At 49.2% G+C, this 15,876-nt stretch overlaps 2 protein-coding genes across 12 annotated transcripts in view; one reads left to right on the plus strand and one right to left on the minus strand.

The window, feature by feature from the left end:
- Nucleotides 1–309: 309 nt before the first annotated feature.
- SPAG4 (sperm associated antigen 4) lies at nucleotides 310–4,624 on the plus strand. Of its 3 annotated transcripts, none has more exons than XM_045981393.1 (12): nucleotides 310–619; nucleotides 1,123–1,227; nucleotides 1,492–1,558; nucleotides 1,724–1,785; nucleotides 2,026–2,069; nucleotides 2,384–2,409; nucleotides 2,529–2,637; nucleotides 2,894–2,969; nucleotides 3,143–3,258; nucleotides 3,606–3,773; nucleotides 4,272–4,361; nucleotides 4,475–4,624. In XM_045981393.1, exons 1-12 carry the CDS (start codon nucleotides 310–312, stop codon nucleotides 4,622–4,624), a joined length of 1,323 nt encoding a protein of 440 aa, XP_045837349.1. The 3 variants fall into 3 exon arrangements, with proteins under 3 accessions (XP_045837349.1, XP_045837350.1, XP_045837348.1); XM_045981394.1 differs by having other exon boundaries at nucleotides 1,144–1,227; XM_045981392.1 differs by lacking the exon at nucleotides 2,384–2,409 and having other exon boundaries at nucleotides 2,464–2,637.
- A 3,678-nt stretch (nucleotides 4,625–8,302) lies between these two features.
- The window catches only part of LOC123927072 (RNA-binding protein 12), a 34,753-nt gene continuing 27,179 nt past the window's right edge, over nucleotides 8,303–15,876 (minus strand). For 8 of the 9 annotated variants that reach the window (XM_045981595.1, XM_045981596.1, XM_045981592.1 and 5 more), the window contains 15 exons: nucleotides 13,864–13,992; nucleotides 13,586–13,765; nucleotides 13,373–13,447; nucleotides 13,219–13,290; nucleotides 12,983–13,063; nucleotides 12,725–12,814; nucleotides 12,525–12,611; nucleotides 12,293–12,379; nucleotides 12,139–12,198; nucleotides 11,926–12,059; nucleotides 11,786–11,840; nucleotides 11,485–11,536; nucleotides 9,226–9,359; nucleotides 8,840–9,076; nucleotides 8,303–8,640 (listed from right to left, as the gene is read on the minus strand). In XM_045981595.1, coding sequence (XP_045837551.1) covers nucleotides 8,500–8,640; nucleotides 8,840–9,076; nucleotides 9,226–9,359; nucleotides 11,485–11,536; nucleotides 11,786–11,840; nucleotides 11,926–12,059; nucleotides 12,139–12,198; nucleotides 12,293–12,379; nucleotides 12,525–12,611; nucleotides 12,725–12,814; nucleotides 12,983–13,063; nucleotides 13,219–13,290; nucleotides 13,373–13,447; nucleotides 13,586–13,765; nucleotides 13,864–13,992 — 1,614 coding nt within the window. In that variant the 3' untranslated portion in view covers nucleotides 8,303–8,499. Of the gene's footprint in view, nucleotides 8,641–8,839; nucleotides 9,077–9,225; nucleotides 9,360–11,484; nucleotides 11,537–11,785; nucleotides 11,841–11,925; nucleotides 12,060–12,138; nucleotides 12,199–12,292; nucleotides 12,380–12,524; nucleotides 12,612–12,724; nucleotides 12,815–12,982; nucleotides 13,064–13,218; nucleotides 13,291–13,372; nucleotides 13,448–13,585; nucleotides 13,766–13,863; nucleotides 13,993–15,876 lie in introns of those variants that run through there. The other variant, XM_045981587.1, reaches the window with a different exon arrangement.

Here is a 15,876-nt window from a genome sequence, read left to right on the forward strand (position 1 = left end):
CTGGGAAGTGATGTGATGTCATCGTTTGCTTTACCATGGGAAAGAGTAAGAGACTGCCATGGCTCCCAAGGCTGTCACGACTAGTTCTGTGACGCACCCTCAGGGAGTTCCGTAGAGACCATGGCTCCTTTATGACGTCAGCAGCCGGGCTCAGCTACGAGGGAGAGGGTTGAATCCGGCTGGGGGGCCCGTCGGCCGCACACAGGGTCTGTGGGGTCCCGGCGGCGCACATCGGTTGAGGGAGAGCCGAGGGCCTTGGCGGCTGCGGCGGCGACTTTGGCGTCCGTGAGAGGGCGCCTCGGGGTCAGGATGCGGCGGAGCCCCCGCCCGGGCTCCGCCAAGTCCCCTCACAAGCACACGCCCAACTTCTACAGCGACAACAGCAACAGCTCAGTGAGCGTCACCTCGGGGGACGGCAGCGGGCAACGGTCAGCTGGGCCGGGCCCCGGGGAGCCTGAGGGCAGAAGAGCCCGGGGCTCGAGCTGTGGTGAGCCCGCCTTGAGCGCAGGAGTGCCCGGAGGAACCACATGGGCTGGAAGCTCTCGGCAGAAGCCGGCGCCTCGGAGCCACAATGGGCAGACCGCCTGTGGCGCGGCAACCGTGAGGGGCGGGGCCTCGGGTGCGGGCGGGGTCGAACCCGGGAGAGCCGAGGGAGGGGGCGGGGCCCATGGGGCGGGGCTTGCACGGAATCGGGATAAAATCTGGGGGGCTACCTCCTAAGGGGCGGGGCCTGTAGGGCGAAGAGGGAGGCGTCAAATACGATTCCCTAGGGGGCGGGACCTTGATGTGATGGACGGTCCTGGGAAGGGGCGGGGAAATCCCGTAATCGCACACCACTGAGGAGGCGCGGTCTCGGTGTTCGCAGAAGTAGCTACCTCTAAATAAGGCAGCACCAAGTCTCGCCTGAAGGCGGGGCTTCTGTTCGGCCGGGTTACCAATGTCCTGGCTGAGCATCCTTGAGGGGCGGGGCCTCAGAGTGCAGAGACCTAGGGTGGGGATGCGGTGGGACCATTGCAGGTGGAGGCTGCCCCGCTTCTGGGCTGGGAAATCTGCGGCCCGGTCCCGGGGAAAGAATGGACCTGCCTTGCGCAAGGCCCCAATGGCGCCCCTGGGCTCCCGCAGAACCGGCTGGATCTCCCGTAGCCTCTGAGGAGCAGCTCGACCTTCTCTCGACCCTGGATCTGAGACAGGAGATGCCTCCACCGCGCGTGTCCAAGAACTTCTTGAGTACGGGCCACGCCAGCCCGGAGCCCCTTTGACCCTCTGGCTTCCCTCTCTGAACTCCAGTTCTCATTTCTGAGAGACCTGCTCGTTCTGAGCCCCGCGCCCATGTCAGGTTCCAGTCCCTTCCCTGGGCCCGAGCCACCTTCTCTGAGCCTGAACTCATTCTCCTTGCCCCCATCTAATTCTCCTAGCCCACCCTTCTCTTCCCAAGACCCTCCTGAACCTATCTGAGCCCTTCTTCATCTCTGCCCCAACTCTTCTCTCCAGGCCTGCTGTTGCAGGTGCTGAGCGTGTTGCTGTCCCTGGCAGGAGACGCGCTGGTCATTGTATACAGGTCAGAGGGAGGGAATGGAGCGGGGAGCAGGGCCGGACCCGAGGAGGCTTGAGCCTGTCTCAATCAGACCTGGTTGGGTCCTGTCAGCAGAAGCTGGGTTTAGGGCCTGGCGTGGGGCTGAGGGGCGCATTAGGGTCCGGGCCTCAGTTTCCCTCGGTTCTTCAGGGAGGTCTGTTCCATCCGGTTCCTGTTCACTGCTGTGTCACTGCTGAGCCTCTTTCTGGCAGGTGAGGGGGTGGTGAATCCCCTGGGGCCCCAGCCCTGGATGCTTTGCAGCCAAACCTGAACAATTTCTCCTGTATCCCTCAGCCCACTCAAGGCCTTCAGCTGCTCACAGTCCCCTTCAGAGCCCACTAACCCCCGTAGATCCAGCAGCCCCCCTCAAGTCTTTTCTCTCCTCACCACCCCTTTATGCCAAAGGAAATCCTCTTCCTTGGCTTGCCCTGAGACCACCCTTCTTTCTCCAGCACTCTGGTGGGGGCTGCTGTACCTGGTTCCTCCTTTGGAAAATGTGAGTCAGGGCAACTGTATCCCAGGGTGGCTGGTTGGCAGGGTATGAACCTGGAAATTGTGGAGTCCCCTCATCTGGTGGGAGGGGACAGTGCTGGAGGCTCCAATTCTAACGAAGGGATATAAACGGATCTCTCTGAAGGATTGTGCCCAGAGGCGGTTGGGGGTCTCTGAGAGGTCCTGGCAGGTCAGGGAAGGGGAGGCAGTCCTCAAAAAGTAGGCCCTTTGAGTCAGGCTGCTCCCAGGCTGAAGTGGGAGGAGAGAGTGGGTGGGAGCTGAGCAGTGCTGTATTTTGTCCCTCCCTCCCTCCCATAGGAACCTAAGGAGATGCTGACTCTAAGGTGAAAGGGCACCTGGGGTGGGGAGTCAGGGGGCTCAAAGGCACTTCTGTGCAGGACCTTAGGGGAAGTGCCCAGGGGGACAGGGAGCCAACCTTGCTGTGCCAACCTCCGGCCTACAGCGAGTACCACGAACGTGTGCGCTCCCAGGGGCAGCAACTGCAGCAGCTCCAGGCCGAGCTGGATAAACTACACAAGGAGGTGTCCAGCGTTCGTGCAGCCAACAGCGAGGTGAGGCCTGCAGCCTCCTCCTGTCTGTGCTGCCCTGTGTCTCCACACACTGCTCAGTCCAAGGTCCACCTTGGAAGCCCCTTGTGGAGCCCGTTCCTTGGGTCTGGAGCAGTAAACCCTGCCCCAGAGCCCAAACTTGGATTTCTCTTTCGGGGTCCACAAAATCCAATCCAGAGAACCTAGTCCCAGAACTCTGCCCCCTTGTACATCCGCCTGCAAGCTCCATCCCTCCAGGACCTGCCCTCCCTCTTTTCAGAGAGTGGCCAAGATTGTATTCCAGAGGCTGAATGAAGACTTTGTGAGGAAACCCGACTATGCACTCAGCTCTGTGGGTAAGGCCCAGAGACACTGCAAGACTGAGACTCAGAGACACAGAAAAAGATGGAGACATTGATACAGACAGACCTACACATATGATCAGACCAAAAAGACAGACCTCAAACACCCTGCCCCAGCTGTCAGTCAGGCCTGGGAGCCCCTGAATGATTGCTTCTTCCTGCTCCAGGGGCCTCCATCGACCTAGAGAAGACATCACATGACTATGAAGATGCAAACACTGCCTACTTCTGGAATCGCTTTAGCTTCTGGAATTATGCGCGGCCACCAACGGTTATCCTGGAGGTGGGCCTGGAACCTGGATCCCAAAACCAGACCAGGGGCAGGATGCTGGGGAAAGGACCCAATAGCTCCCTATTGGTGGGACCCAGTGGAACTGAGGTTGTGGTGTTAGGTGGGGTCCTGCCTGGCAGAGGAAGACTCGGCTGGAGGCTGGGTCTAGTGGTCCTAGGGACTGTGGCACTGAACAGGATCTGGCAGCATAGACACCCAGGCTCCAGATGGAGGGCTGGGGGGGTGGGCGATGAAGAGGTTCGCCTAAGGGTAGGGGCTACCTGAACTAGTGCCCAGGCTGGGGAAGGGCTGTCGTTGCTCTGCTAGTGGGTTCTGAAGGTCTACCTGCTCACCTGCAGCCAGATGTGTTCCCTGGGAATTGCTGGGCTTTTGAGGGCGACCAGGGCCAGGTGGTGATCCGGCTACCGGGTCGTGTGCAACTGAGTGACATCACCCTGCAGCATCCACCACCCAGTGTGGCACACACCGGGGGAGCCAACAGTGCCCCCCGCGACTTCGCAGTCTACGTGAGTGGGGGCTAAGGCTAAGGAGGTGGGGGATTTTGCCTAGAAAGTACCAGCTATGAAAATTGGTGTCACTGAGTCTTCGCCTGCTCATCTATAAAATGGAGATATTACCACTCATCTCTCAGGCCTACAGATTATAATTACAACCATATCCAAACATTAGGTATGGCTTTATTGAGCACTTATTCTGTGCTAAGCACTTTACATGGATCATCTCCTTGCATCCAGTCAACAACCTAAGAAGTTATTTTCATCTCCCCCCTCACTGATGAGGAAAGTAATGCTCAGAAAGGGGATGTTATTTGCCAAGGTCACACAGCTAACAATTGGCCAAACTAAACTGCGAACTTCTTAGAGCCCACGTCCCACACTACACTACCCTAACACCAAAAAATGAGAGCGTGCATACAACTATGCCATAGTAGGTCCTCAATAAAGTTGCTTTCTCCCTCTTCCACCTGCACCTCACTGTTCCTCTACTCACTCTTCACCCCCCAGGGCCTCCAGGTTGATGATGAGACTGAAGTTTTCTTGGGGAAATTCACCTTCGATGTGGAGAAATCAGAGATTCAGACTTTCCACCTACAGGTGTGTGTGTCTGCAGGGTGAGGGTGCTAAAGGAACGGGACAGCAAAGGAAGACTGGGGAGGAAGGCAGCCCTTGGGACAGCAGGCTTTGGCATGAACCATTTGTCTCCCCAGAATGACCCCCCAGCTGCCTTTCCCAAGGTGAAGATCCAGATTCTAAGCAACTGGGGCCATCCCCGTTTCACATGCTTGTATCGGGTCCGGGCCCATGGCATGCGAACTTCAGAGGGGGCAGGGGACAGTGCCACAGGGGAACCCCATTAAACATGCTGATTGTTGGAATAGAGTGCAGGTCTGTGCTAAAAGCAGCTGGATCCATGCTGAGGTGGGTAGGGAGGGCTCTGGTTGCCTTTGGCATATAAATATGGTGTGTGTGGGGGGGTCTATTTTCCAATCCACCTTCTTAATTTGGAGAAGTTCAGATCAGTAAGATAGCAGCTCATGTTTATGGAGTGCTTACCAGGCACTAGAGATGGTACTCTGGACATTCTACACATTAACGAATCCTCGTAACTTCAGAGGGGGAACCATTCAGGTCAGGAACTGCTCAAGGTCACACAGCTAGTGAACAATGCCACAGTGGAACCCAAATTCACCTTCTTCCAGAGGCCACCCTGTTTAACTCAGAGCTGTCAGTCAGCCTGAAGCTGTATTTGTGCACCTCAATTCCTAGCTCTGTACTCTGGGACAGTCTCCCCAACTCCTACAGGTACAGTTGGAGAAGTTAACTACCCCTTTTCTTGAACTAAACATTCAAAAATTAAGGACACTTGAGAACCTCTAAGAAGCATCGGAGTCAGAACTGACACAGGCAGGCCTCGTAGTCCCATCTCAGGCTGTCTTTACTACAAGGCCCAATACAAATGGTATAGTGTTCATCAGTCCCTGCCCTCAGGGAGCCTGACAGGGGAGGGCAGATACTCCAGGAAAGAATTCCTTTATTGATCCAAGAATTCTTTACTCTAAGTGTCAAAGTAGAATTGGAAGAATAAAAGATGGAGGAATCAGGCATCAAAAATTAAGGAGTTCTACCTGCGCAAAAAAAAGGGGGGGACCAACCTGGGCAAAGGAACATGCACCATCTTGCCTGCTGAAATCCTCCCAGTGTGTTCATGCACTGGAAGAATATATATACAGATTATAAACAGTGCTTAGATCTCTAGGAAGTAGAATACGTGCATATGTGTGAGAGAGAAGCACATATCCATTTGTTTAAATTTTCAGGATATTACTTTCATAATTTAAATTACTCTACTGAGGGGCACCTGGGTGGTTCAGTTGGTTGAGCAGCTGCCTTCAGCTCAGGTCATGACCCCAGACTCCTGGGATCTCCCTCCTGCTTCTCTCTCTCCCTCTGCCTGTTGTTCCCCCTGCTTGTGTTCTCTGTGAAATAAATAAATAAAATCTTTTAAAAATAAGTAAAATAAATAAGTACTGAATGCTCTCAAAGCCTAAGGTTAGAAATACAAACTAATATAGATTCTCTGGAGGGCAGTTACACAATGGGAACCAAAAGCCTTAAAACTTCTTATTATTCTCTAATCATAGTAATTTCATTTCTAAGAATAGAAACAAAGGATATATCAATGTAATCAAAGATAATACTTTTAAGGATATTCATTACACTATTTATAAAGAGAATATGGAAATAGTATATAATAAACCGATTTTTATTTTATTTTTTTTTAAGATTTTTATTTGACAGAGAGAGATCACAAGTAGGCAGAGAGGCAGGCAGAGAGAGTGAGAGGGAAGCAGGCTCCCTGCCAAGCAGAGAGCCCGATGCAGGACTCGATCCCAGGACCCTGAGATCATGACCTGAGCCGAAGGCAGCAACTTAAACCACTGAGCCACCCAGGCGCCCCATAAACCGATTTTTAATTAATTTATTTATTTGAGAGAGAAAGACAGACAGAATATGTGCAGGGGGAGGGGTGGAAGGAGAGGGAGAAGCAGACTCCCTGCTGAGCAGGGAGCCTGTCATGGGACTTGATTCCAGGACCCCGGGATCATGACCTGAGCTGAAGACAAATACTTAACTGACTGAGCCACCCAGGAATCCCATATAAGATAAATTATGCTACCAAAATAATGTGACCAAAAGAAATGGTAATATTTAAGGGAATGTTTAATGTCATGAAAAGCAATTCATGATATATGGATAATTTCTTTTCTTTTTTAAGATTTTATTTATTTATTTGACAGACAGAGATCACAAGTAGATAGAGAGGCAGGCAGAGAGAGTGAGAGAGGGAAGCAGGCTCCCTGCTGAGCAGAGAGCCTGATGCGGGACTCGATCCCAGGACCCCGAGATCATGACCTGAGCCGAAGGCAGCGGCTTAACCCACTGAGCCACCCAGGCGCCCTGGATAATTTCTTAAAAAGCAAGACTAGACTGGTATAAATTTCCAAAGAGTTCTATGGATTAGAAGATACTATAAATGAAAAGGCAATAACTTGGGAGGAAATATTTTCCACATGTGTAAGAATAAAGGCTGAAACAACAAACAAACCTATAAATAGACTATTCAGAAGAAATTTAACTCACAAATACATGAATGGTACCACGCCTTCAAAATTAAATAAATTCAAGCTAAAAATGAAAATGTTTTCTGCGGGGCGCCTGGGTGGCTCAGTGGGTTAAAGCTTCTGCCTTGGGCTCAGGTCATGATCCCAGAGTCCTGGGATCGAGCCCCACATCGGCTCTCCCCTCAGTAGGGAGCCTGCTTCCTCTTCTCTCTCTCTACCTGCCTCTCTATCTACTTGTGATCTCTCTCTGTCAAATAAATAAATACAATCTTTAAAAAAAAAATGTTTTCTGCTTGTCAGATTAACAGAAAAAGGGATACAAAAAACTGTTGTTATAGAAGGCAATTTACAGTATCAAAATTTTAAACATTCAAACCCTTTGATCTAGCATTCTACTTCTAGGAACTTCTTTCAGAAATATTGTGGCAAATGCACAGATAAATGTACAGGGATATTCATTACAACACTCTGTAATATTGTAAAATTGGAGGGGACCCAAATCTCAATAAATAAAAGACTAGGGGAACCTGGGTGGCTCAGTGGGTTAAAGCCTCTGCCTTCAGCTCAGGTCATGATCCTAGGGTCCTGGGATCGAGCCCCGAATAGGGCTCTCTGCTCAGCAGGGAGCCTGCTTCCCTGTCTCTCTCTGCCTGCCTCTCTGCCTACTTGTGATCTCTCTCTGTAAAATAAATAAATAAAATCTTAAAAAAAAAAAAAAATCTTAAAAAAAATAATAAATAAATAAATCAGTCAATAAAAGACTGGCTAAATAAGCTATAAGATACTCATAAACAGAGTAATTTATGCATTAAAAAGAATAAGGTCACCAGTAAGTTCTAATGGGTAAGGCCAAACACCACTTGGGGTGCCTGGGTGCCTCAGTGGGTTAAAGCCTCTGCCTTCGGCTCAGGTCATGGTCCCAGGGTCCTGGGATCGAGCCCCGCATAGGGCTCTCTGCTCAGTAGGGAGCCTGCTTCCTCCTCTCTCTCTGCCTGCCTCTCTGCCTACTTGTGATCTCTCTCTGTAAAATAAAATCTTTAAAAAAGAAAAATCTTAAAAAAAAAAAAAAGAAAAACATCACTGCTCCCTCCTCCAGAAGACTAGCATAATCCTTAAACTCATCCCTGGCCTAGCATGTTCCACCTTATCTCTGTTCCCAGCTCAGCCCCGTCCTAAGGCAGGGCAGGCTGGCTGTTTGGCTCACATACGATCCTTGTATTTTAAAAACAGAAGTGTTTCTAGACTTCTGGCCTGGAATACCGAATTTCTTTGCCTAGGCCTATGATGTCAGAGGTATCCTTCACTCGACGACCTCTAAAGAGATAAACCGAGGCTCAGGAAAAATAAACATGGCTAAAAGTCAAAAGTGGGACTTTTTCAGTCCCACTCAAAAAGAGAGTGGTGGCAAAGCAGTTGGTCTTCATTGATCTTTATTAAATGAAGGACTCCAGGTGTACGCAGGAGGGATCAAAAGCAACAGCAGGAGCAAATATAAAAGTATAAAATGTAAAGTGCAGCACTGGGGAATGTGTGTAGGGTTGAACCATGCCCACAGAGACCCTGGGGACACAAGGCTGAGGACCAGCCATAGCCCACCCTGTGAGGGAATCTTAAGCCTGAGAAGCATGTGCAGGGCTCTTGGCTGGGGGTGGAAGTGGCTTGAATGGGGCCCAACCTTGGGCCTTGAAGTAGGAGACGAGTTGCGTGGGTACTTCTGCAAGCACAGTCTGTGCCAGTGTCTCCCGAGGGGCCTGCCAGGAGAAAAAGGGCAAGGTCAGTGATGACCCATGACAGCTTCCCAAAGTCTACATTTCATACCCAAAAAAGGATACAAAGAATATAAACCCCAACACCCAACCCTGCCCCAGTGGAAGGGTGAGAATCCCCACTCAGAGAGGTGGGAGGATAAACTCCCAGATCTGGTCTGCCCCTAGGCTTGTCCCTACTCACATTCTGGAAGCGGCGGTAGGGCACAAACTGCACTATGTCACGGGCAGCTGCCTCCCCAGAGCGTGCACGCAGGGGTCCACCATCAGCATCCAGCTGCTCCATGGCCTCGAAGTCAGCACCACCCACACCCACGATGATCACTGACATGGGCAGGTGGGAGGCATGCACCACAGCCTCACATGTAGCCTCCACATCTGTCACAGCACCATCAGTCAGCAGCAACAGCACGAAGTATTGCTGGGAATAAGTCCATTCACAAACTGAGGCACACCTTCTAAACACCCTAGCCACACATTCCCATACTGGTAAGAAGACTATTGTTACATATCCCTGAAGGGAACCCTTGACCAAGACTGCCCACCACCACTACCTCCTATGATCCTCACCGAGGCAGTCCTTTGATGTGCAGCCTGGACTGCCAACCTAGCCACATGGTTGATGATGGGTGCAAAGTTGGTAGGGCCATAGAGGCGAACTTGGGGCAGGGCTTGGCGGTAAGCATCCACAATGCCCTGGATGCCTAGAAAAGGAGGGCAAAAAACACTGTAAAATACCAATCCTGACATCACCATCCTGGCCAAGGAGATCTGGGAACCTGGGTGGATTTCATTCAATCACCCCTATAAACCCAAGGTACTAAACTTTATCCTAATCATAGAAGAATTAAGACCAAAGAGAAGGGCACTTCCCCTAAATCACAACTTGAGTTAAATCTGATTAAGGGGGTCCCCTGAAAAATCTAAGATGGTTAAGCATCAGATTATAACCTGCTTAATAATATTAATTATAATCTATCTAACAAGAACCCCTAGATAAGTAATTAATGGGAAAGAAGAGGAAACTTTTTTTAAAAATATTTTATTTATTTCACAGACAGAGATCACAAGTAGACAGAGAGGCAGGCAGAGAGAGAGGGGGAAGCAGTCTCCCTACATGGGGGCTCAATCCCAGGACCCTAGGATCATGACCTGAGCTGAAGGCAGAGGCTTTAACCCACTGAGCCACCCAGGCGCCCCAAGAGGAAACTCTTAATAAATTCAGGAGGAGGAATTACAAAATCATCTGACAAACACTGACTGCAAAGATCATCAATGGGTGCTAAAACTATAGGATACTAAAACTATAGGGTACTAAAGCTATAGGGTACTAGTTAATGAGTAACTGGATATTGATATAGTCTCAAGGCATCTTCCCCAAAGACACTTATTAATTACAAACAGCAGACAAACCTGGAAGACTCTACCTTAACCAAATGATCAAAGTTAACATGACTAGTAATAGGATAAATCAACATCAGGGCCTCCTGACATGGTATACTGAGAGAACACATAACATCGCTTTTATAATATACCCACTGGAAGTACATAATCTCAATCTAATCAGAAATAAATATCAGATAAACCCAAACTGCAGGACATTCTACTTAACTAGCCTGTAATCTTAAAATATGTCAGCATCATGAAAGACAAGAACTCTGAAAGACAAATACATTATGTGATCTGTGATTTTCTTTAACTGTAAAAGACAACTGACAAAACTTGAATAAATTCTAGACTGGATAATGGTATTGATGTTAATCTCCTGATTTTGAGACTTGTACTGTAGTTACATAAGAGAATGTCTTTGATTTTAGGAAACATCCAATGATAAACAATGAAGGGTGCAAAGTTGGTGGGGCCATAGAGGCACACTTGGGGGAGGGCTTATTCACTGTAATTCTCAAACATTTCAGGAAAAAAATGTGTACACACACACACACACATATACACATGTACATAAAGATGTAAATATATAGCTATCTATATACACAGCACAGGGGATAGGGAGGGAGAGGAAGAGAGATAGAGAATCTGAGTGACAGAATCACGTGGCAAATGTAGTGTTTATGGTTGGGGAATCTGTGACCCAGGGCCTGACTGCTGAGCTCCAAAGACTTAAAGACTCTATAACTACTCTCACAACTTTTCTCTAAGTCTGAACTCATGTCAAAAACCCAGGTCAGGTCAAGTTTTCCCCTTTAGTTTGTTGCCTATTTGGGGGTACTGGGGTGCTACAAGGTTTGGCCCTCTCTAGACAAAGAGTGTGGGCAAAGGGCACCCTGAACACCTGGACAGGTACCAGTGAGCTTCCAGGCAAAGGTAAAGCAGTAACAGCTACCACCGCTTAGAGAGAGCTTATACATATCCTCTCCTTAAATATTCAACATCCTATAATTATGTATCACTTTTATGAAGCCAAAGCAAATTGGCCCCAACTCACATGGTTTTAGAAAAAGGCAAGATAAAGACCTGAGACACAGATTTGAGTCTAAAGACCTAGCTCCAAAATTCCCTGCTCTGGGGGCACCTGGGTGGCTCAGTAGGTTAAGTGGCTGCCTTCAGCTCAGGTCATGATCTTGGGGCCCTGTGGTCAAGCCCTGCTGAGCAGGGAGCCTGCTTCCTTATCCTGTGTCTACCTGCCGCTTTGCCTACTTATGCTGTCAAATGAATGAATGAATGAATGAATCTATCTTTGAAAAAAAAAAAAAAAATCTACTTCTCTGGACAACAGAACTGTCCCATTACCCCCATAATCCCTTGTCTGCATGGGCTTGGCCTTCTAAGTGTAGACAGATCTGTCTTACAGTGGAGTTTGAAGGAACTTACCTGTGCAGTAGGGGTTATTGGGGTTGAAGTTCAAGGCAAATTCATGGGAGACCTGAGGGCAAGAATCAAAATGAGGTTCTTTTCCCATGACCATCTATATGCAAAGAAAAATGACACTGTGGTATACAGCAAGCATTGTGGGGGAGCTATGTAGTCCTGAACATTCTTTGTACACGTGTCTGTAGGCATACATCCCTGCATCTCCACATAAAGCTGGGTGCCACACAGCAAGTCAACCACATCCCCCCAAATCAGGACCCTGACACTGAAAATAGGAGTTGGGGAAGGAAAGAGTGCTCACCTGCCAATCAGGGGGTACCTGGGCCCCAAATCCAAATGCTGGGAATAGCTTGTCCCTGTGGGAAGATAGTAAACTGAGAAGAGACAGAGAGGGGACTGTGAGCCCAGAGGCTGAGGGATGGGCAAAAGAAAGGTACTCACGAGTCATAGTCCTGAATCACGCTGCCCACACTCCACAGCGCTGTCAGGTACTCGTTGACCCCTGTTGGGCTCAGGTAGTGCAGGGAGTCTGGGGAGGAAGGATCTCCATTGGAGCCCGTGAAGTCAATGCCCACCTAGGAGGAGAAGAGGAGGGGAGCTGAAGGCCACTCTGAGACCCAGATCTGTTCTCTTATTCCTGATAAAGCAACTTACAGTGAAGTTGATTTGACAGCCTCCCATCACATAATCCAGGAATGAATACTGTGTTTCTACCTGCAGATAAAACCAGGATCATGGCTGGGGTTGAAGGGGTTGGGTCCATGGAGCACAGGGGTCAGAGCCTGGGTCCCATGGGCTATTGCCTCACCTGGCAAATCTTGACACAAACAGTCCCAGAGTTCTTGTAGCTTTTCTTTTTCTGCTGTTTCTCAGGGTGGATACATTCAAACTCAGCCTGGTGAGGAAAGAAAAAATTAGGGTAGGAAACTCCCAGAGCATCAGCTGGAACTGGTCTGCCCTCCCTCCTTTTCTCCCTCTCTCCCTGGGGCTGCAGTCCTTTAAAGTCCACCTCCACACTCCTGAGCAGGGCTGGCACTCACCGGGACTGCTTGCAGCTGGGCCAAGCTGGTATAGAAGGTACCAATAAGATCGTGTGAACCATCACTGTCATAGTCTGAGCATCGCACCTGTGTGTGAGTAAGAGGGGGTGAGGGAAGGTGTGTATGTGTATACAGAGACCAGGGATAGGGAGCAGGTGAGAATAAATCCCTCCCCAGGTACATTCAGGAGGCAAACTCACCTGGATGGGTGTGCTGGGGTCTCCCCCACAGAAATGCTGAAGGGGAACAGAGAAGCGCTTCCATGTAGGGTTCAAGTTGTTCTTGATTACCTGAAGATGGAGGGTAAGGCCTCTAGTGAGCTCTGGGCTGGCATATGGGGAGCTGCCAACCTTCTCTATCCATATGCAGTCTATTTCTCCCTGTTCCAAACCTTGGTAATCACAAGCCCCAGGAGAATCTCTCCTATCCCACTTCACCCAATCCCAGGGGTATCACACCTCAGATCTGTATGCCAGGTGCCACTTCCCATCACCCTGACGGAAGAACTCCAAGAACGGATCCGATTTCCCCAGGAAGTCCTGTCAATGACACAGAGACCCCAATATAAGACTCAGGGAGAGACAACCATTTTGCCATTCCCCAGTCCCACCTCTGTAATTCTTAACCACCCCCCAACACCATTCCTGCCCCTTAATTCTTACCCCCCCACCCCAGGGCTTCTTTCCAGACACACCTTCTTATCTAGGTTTCTGGCCTCTACCTCCATGGTCACTATACGACTATCCTTCATCTCCTGAGCGGATACCTAGGAAGGGGAGGCAGGAGAATGTATCCCTTCATGAATTCCTCACTGATGTAACCCTCCTCCCCACAGAGTTCTTTCTTACCGTGATGGTCCCCCGCCCAGCAGGTTTTCCAGGCTTCAGCATCAATGGTAGAGTTATTGTCTGGCTGGACACAATCTGGGGCAGAGTGGATGGGGGAGCAAAATCTCAGGCAGGGTTAGGTCTTGCTTACCCCCACGTTCATGTTGCAGTCTAGGCTGTTAGGGCTCTTACTGAACATGTGTCTAAAGTATTTTAATCCCTAGCCCCACATACCTGTCCTAGGGAACACTCGGCCCCTCCTAGGAAATCATCATCCCCCAGCGCAGGTGTCTTGTTGTCTATGTCATAAATGCCAAATCGGAGCTTCTGGACTGTTTCAAAGTGGTACTCAAGTTGCAGAGTCTTGGAGAACTCAGGGCTCGAGCAATTCTGTACTCGCTCAGTTCGGCCAAGCTGTGGGCAGAGGCCAGCAGTATCATAGTCACACATCTTCCACCACCAAAACAGTTCTAATCTTCCTCCACAACTTTAACCCCCAAGGCCCTTCTCACCTCAGCCCAGCTGCCCCCTCCCACATCTTGTAAAAGGACGCAGAGTGGGTCAGACTTGGAGCCGATGTCCTTGTCAATGAGGTGGTCACAGGAAATGGAGAGCTGAACCAAGGTCACGCAGTGGGCCATCTGGGAAAAAAGGACCCAAGTCAAACAATGAGGACCCTTCTCTACCCTTCCCTGACTATATGTCCCAGCTTGGGAAGCCCAGTAGGCTTCCCCCCAGGCAGGGCTGAGCCTGTATCCAGTTCCATGACACCCAAGGAAGAGAAGGTCTTAGAGCTTCCATACTCCTCTATTTCCCTCAGGTGAGCTCAATGGGACAAGACACAGTGAGTACAACTAACCCTGGTATGATGGAAGATGTGGAAAAAGTATACTGGCCTTCATCGACAACTTTGAGCCCAAACTGATCCTCAGGCTAAAATTCCTATAATGTTCTCAAGACCCAGAATCCAACCCTGATCTTCTGAGACCAATGAATCTCTGACCCTTTACTGGGCCCAGATCAGACCCTAATCCCAACATGACCATGATCCAGATACAACTCCCCAAAAAGTTTCTTCCTCCAATGATTTCTCACTAACTCTCGGGCCCTACATCTTGAGGTGGTGTTGTGATCCCCCCAATTGATTCTCTGAGCAGGCAATGAGCTGCTCACGGACAGCTCCTCATTAGTTTCACTGCCACCACCCAGTCCAAGCCATTGGGCTTATCGCATTAGCCTCTTTACCTGGTCTCCCTTATCTGCCATCCCCACCTCCACCTCCATCCTCACACCAACAGACTATTCTCAATATAGCAACCGAGGTGATCCTGTTAAAACTTAAGTCAGATTATGTTACATGTCTGCCCAAACCCTCTAATCATTATTGACCATTACTTAGGAAAAAATGCAAACTCTACCATGGTCTCCAAGGTCTTGAAAGATCTAGATCTCTCTAACCTGATGTCCTAACACCTCTCTTGCTCACTCCATTCTGAACACACAGGTCTGCTTGCCTGCCATTCCTCAAATAAACTTGATTCTTCCTTCATATTATCCACATTGCTTGGTGTTTCTTCACTCCTTCTAGGTCTTTATTCAGAATCATCTTATTATGAAGAAAAAGGTTCTCCTTTTCTAGGTACTTAACATTTCAACCCTACTACTACTGATGCATCACATACCCCTTTCCGGCTTTTTCTCTTTAGCATTTATCATTGATTGTCGAATATATAACCTCTCTTGCCCACTAGAATGTAAACTGAAGGAATGTAAATGTGGGGGAAGGGATATTTTATCTTGTTTATTGCTCTATCCCAAGCACTTAGATAATATTTTGCTGAATGAAATCCAAAAACGCCATCTTCAGTCTCAGCTCCCAGCCCAGTCACTGCCAAACTGATTGGCAATCAAGGAACACTCATTTTTCCAATTTACCCATCTCCTTGGCTGAAACACTATCTTCTTGCATGGATCTCCTTGACTCCCATGTAACCCCTCCTCCTACAGTCTCCATTAACAATTACCCTCAGACTCCTTACTATCCCTGTTTCCCCACTGACTCATACACCCGCAGACTGTACCAAAACTGCACTTGACGTCAGATCTCTCATCCAGCTTCACTCAGCACTCCAGACTTCCCAGCACTATACCCCAGGATGCCTCTAGCCTTAGCCTCCCCTAAACTGATCCTCAATCAATCCTTCCCCCAACCTAGCCCACAGTTTGTGCTGTTCCCATCTTGTGCCTCACAGTCTCCATCTGGAGTGCTATTACCTACTAATGTTAGGATGACTCTTACACTTCGGCTTACTTCACATATTGCCTGTTCATAGCACCTCAGTCTCTGAAAGCATCCAGTGATGGAAAATCCACCACTCTTCTAATCCATTAGATAGTCCTGCTTCATAAAGTCCTACCAAACCAATTCAAGTCTGTTAAATTCTCATTTCTACGTTATTTGTCCTATTTCTCCCCAGTCTAAACTTCCACAAGGAAAGCCTCTGAGAACCCACCTGACACTTGGA

This window comes from Meles meles, chromosome 16, assembly GCF_922984935.1.
Source record: "Meles meles chromosome 16, mMelMel3.1 paternal haplotype, whole genome shotgun sequence".
Classification (NCBI taxonomy): domain Eukaryota; kingdom Metazoa; phylum Chordata; class Mammalia; order Carnivora; family Mustelidae; genus Meles; species Meles meles.

Bases quoted from the DNA above. Each gene is read 5' to 3' on its own strand.
- SPAG4 (XM_045981392.1), top strand. From the start codon at position 310: ATGCGGCGGAGCCCCCGCCCGGGCTCCGCCAAGTCCCCTCACAAGCAC. The intron at 1,228-1,491 runs GTACGGGCCACG...TCTTCTCTCCAG, and splicing joins CGTGTCCAAGAACTTCTTGA to GCCTGCTGTTGCAGGTGCTG. The intron at 1,559-1,723 runs GTCAGAGGGAGG...TCGGTTCTTCAG, and splicing joins GCGCTGGTCATTGTATACAG to GGAGGTCTGTTCCATCCGGT.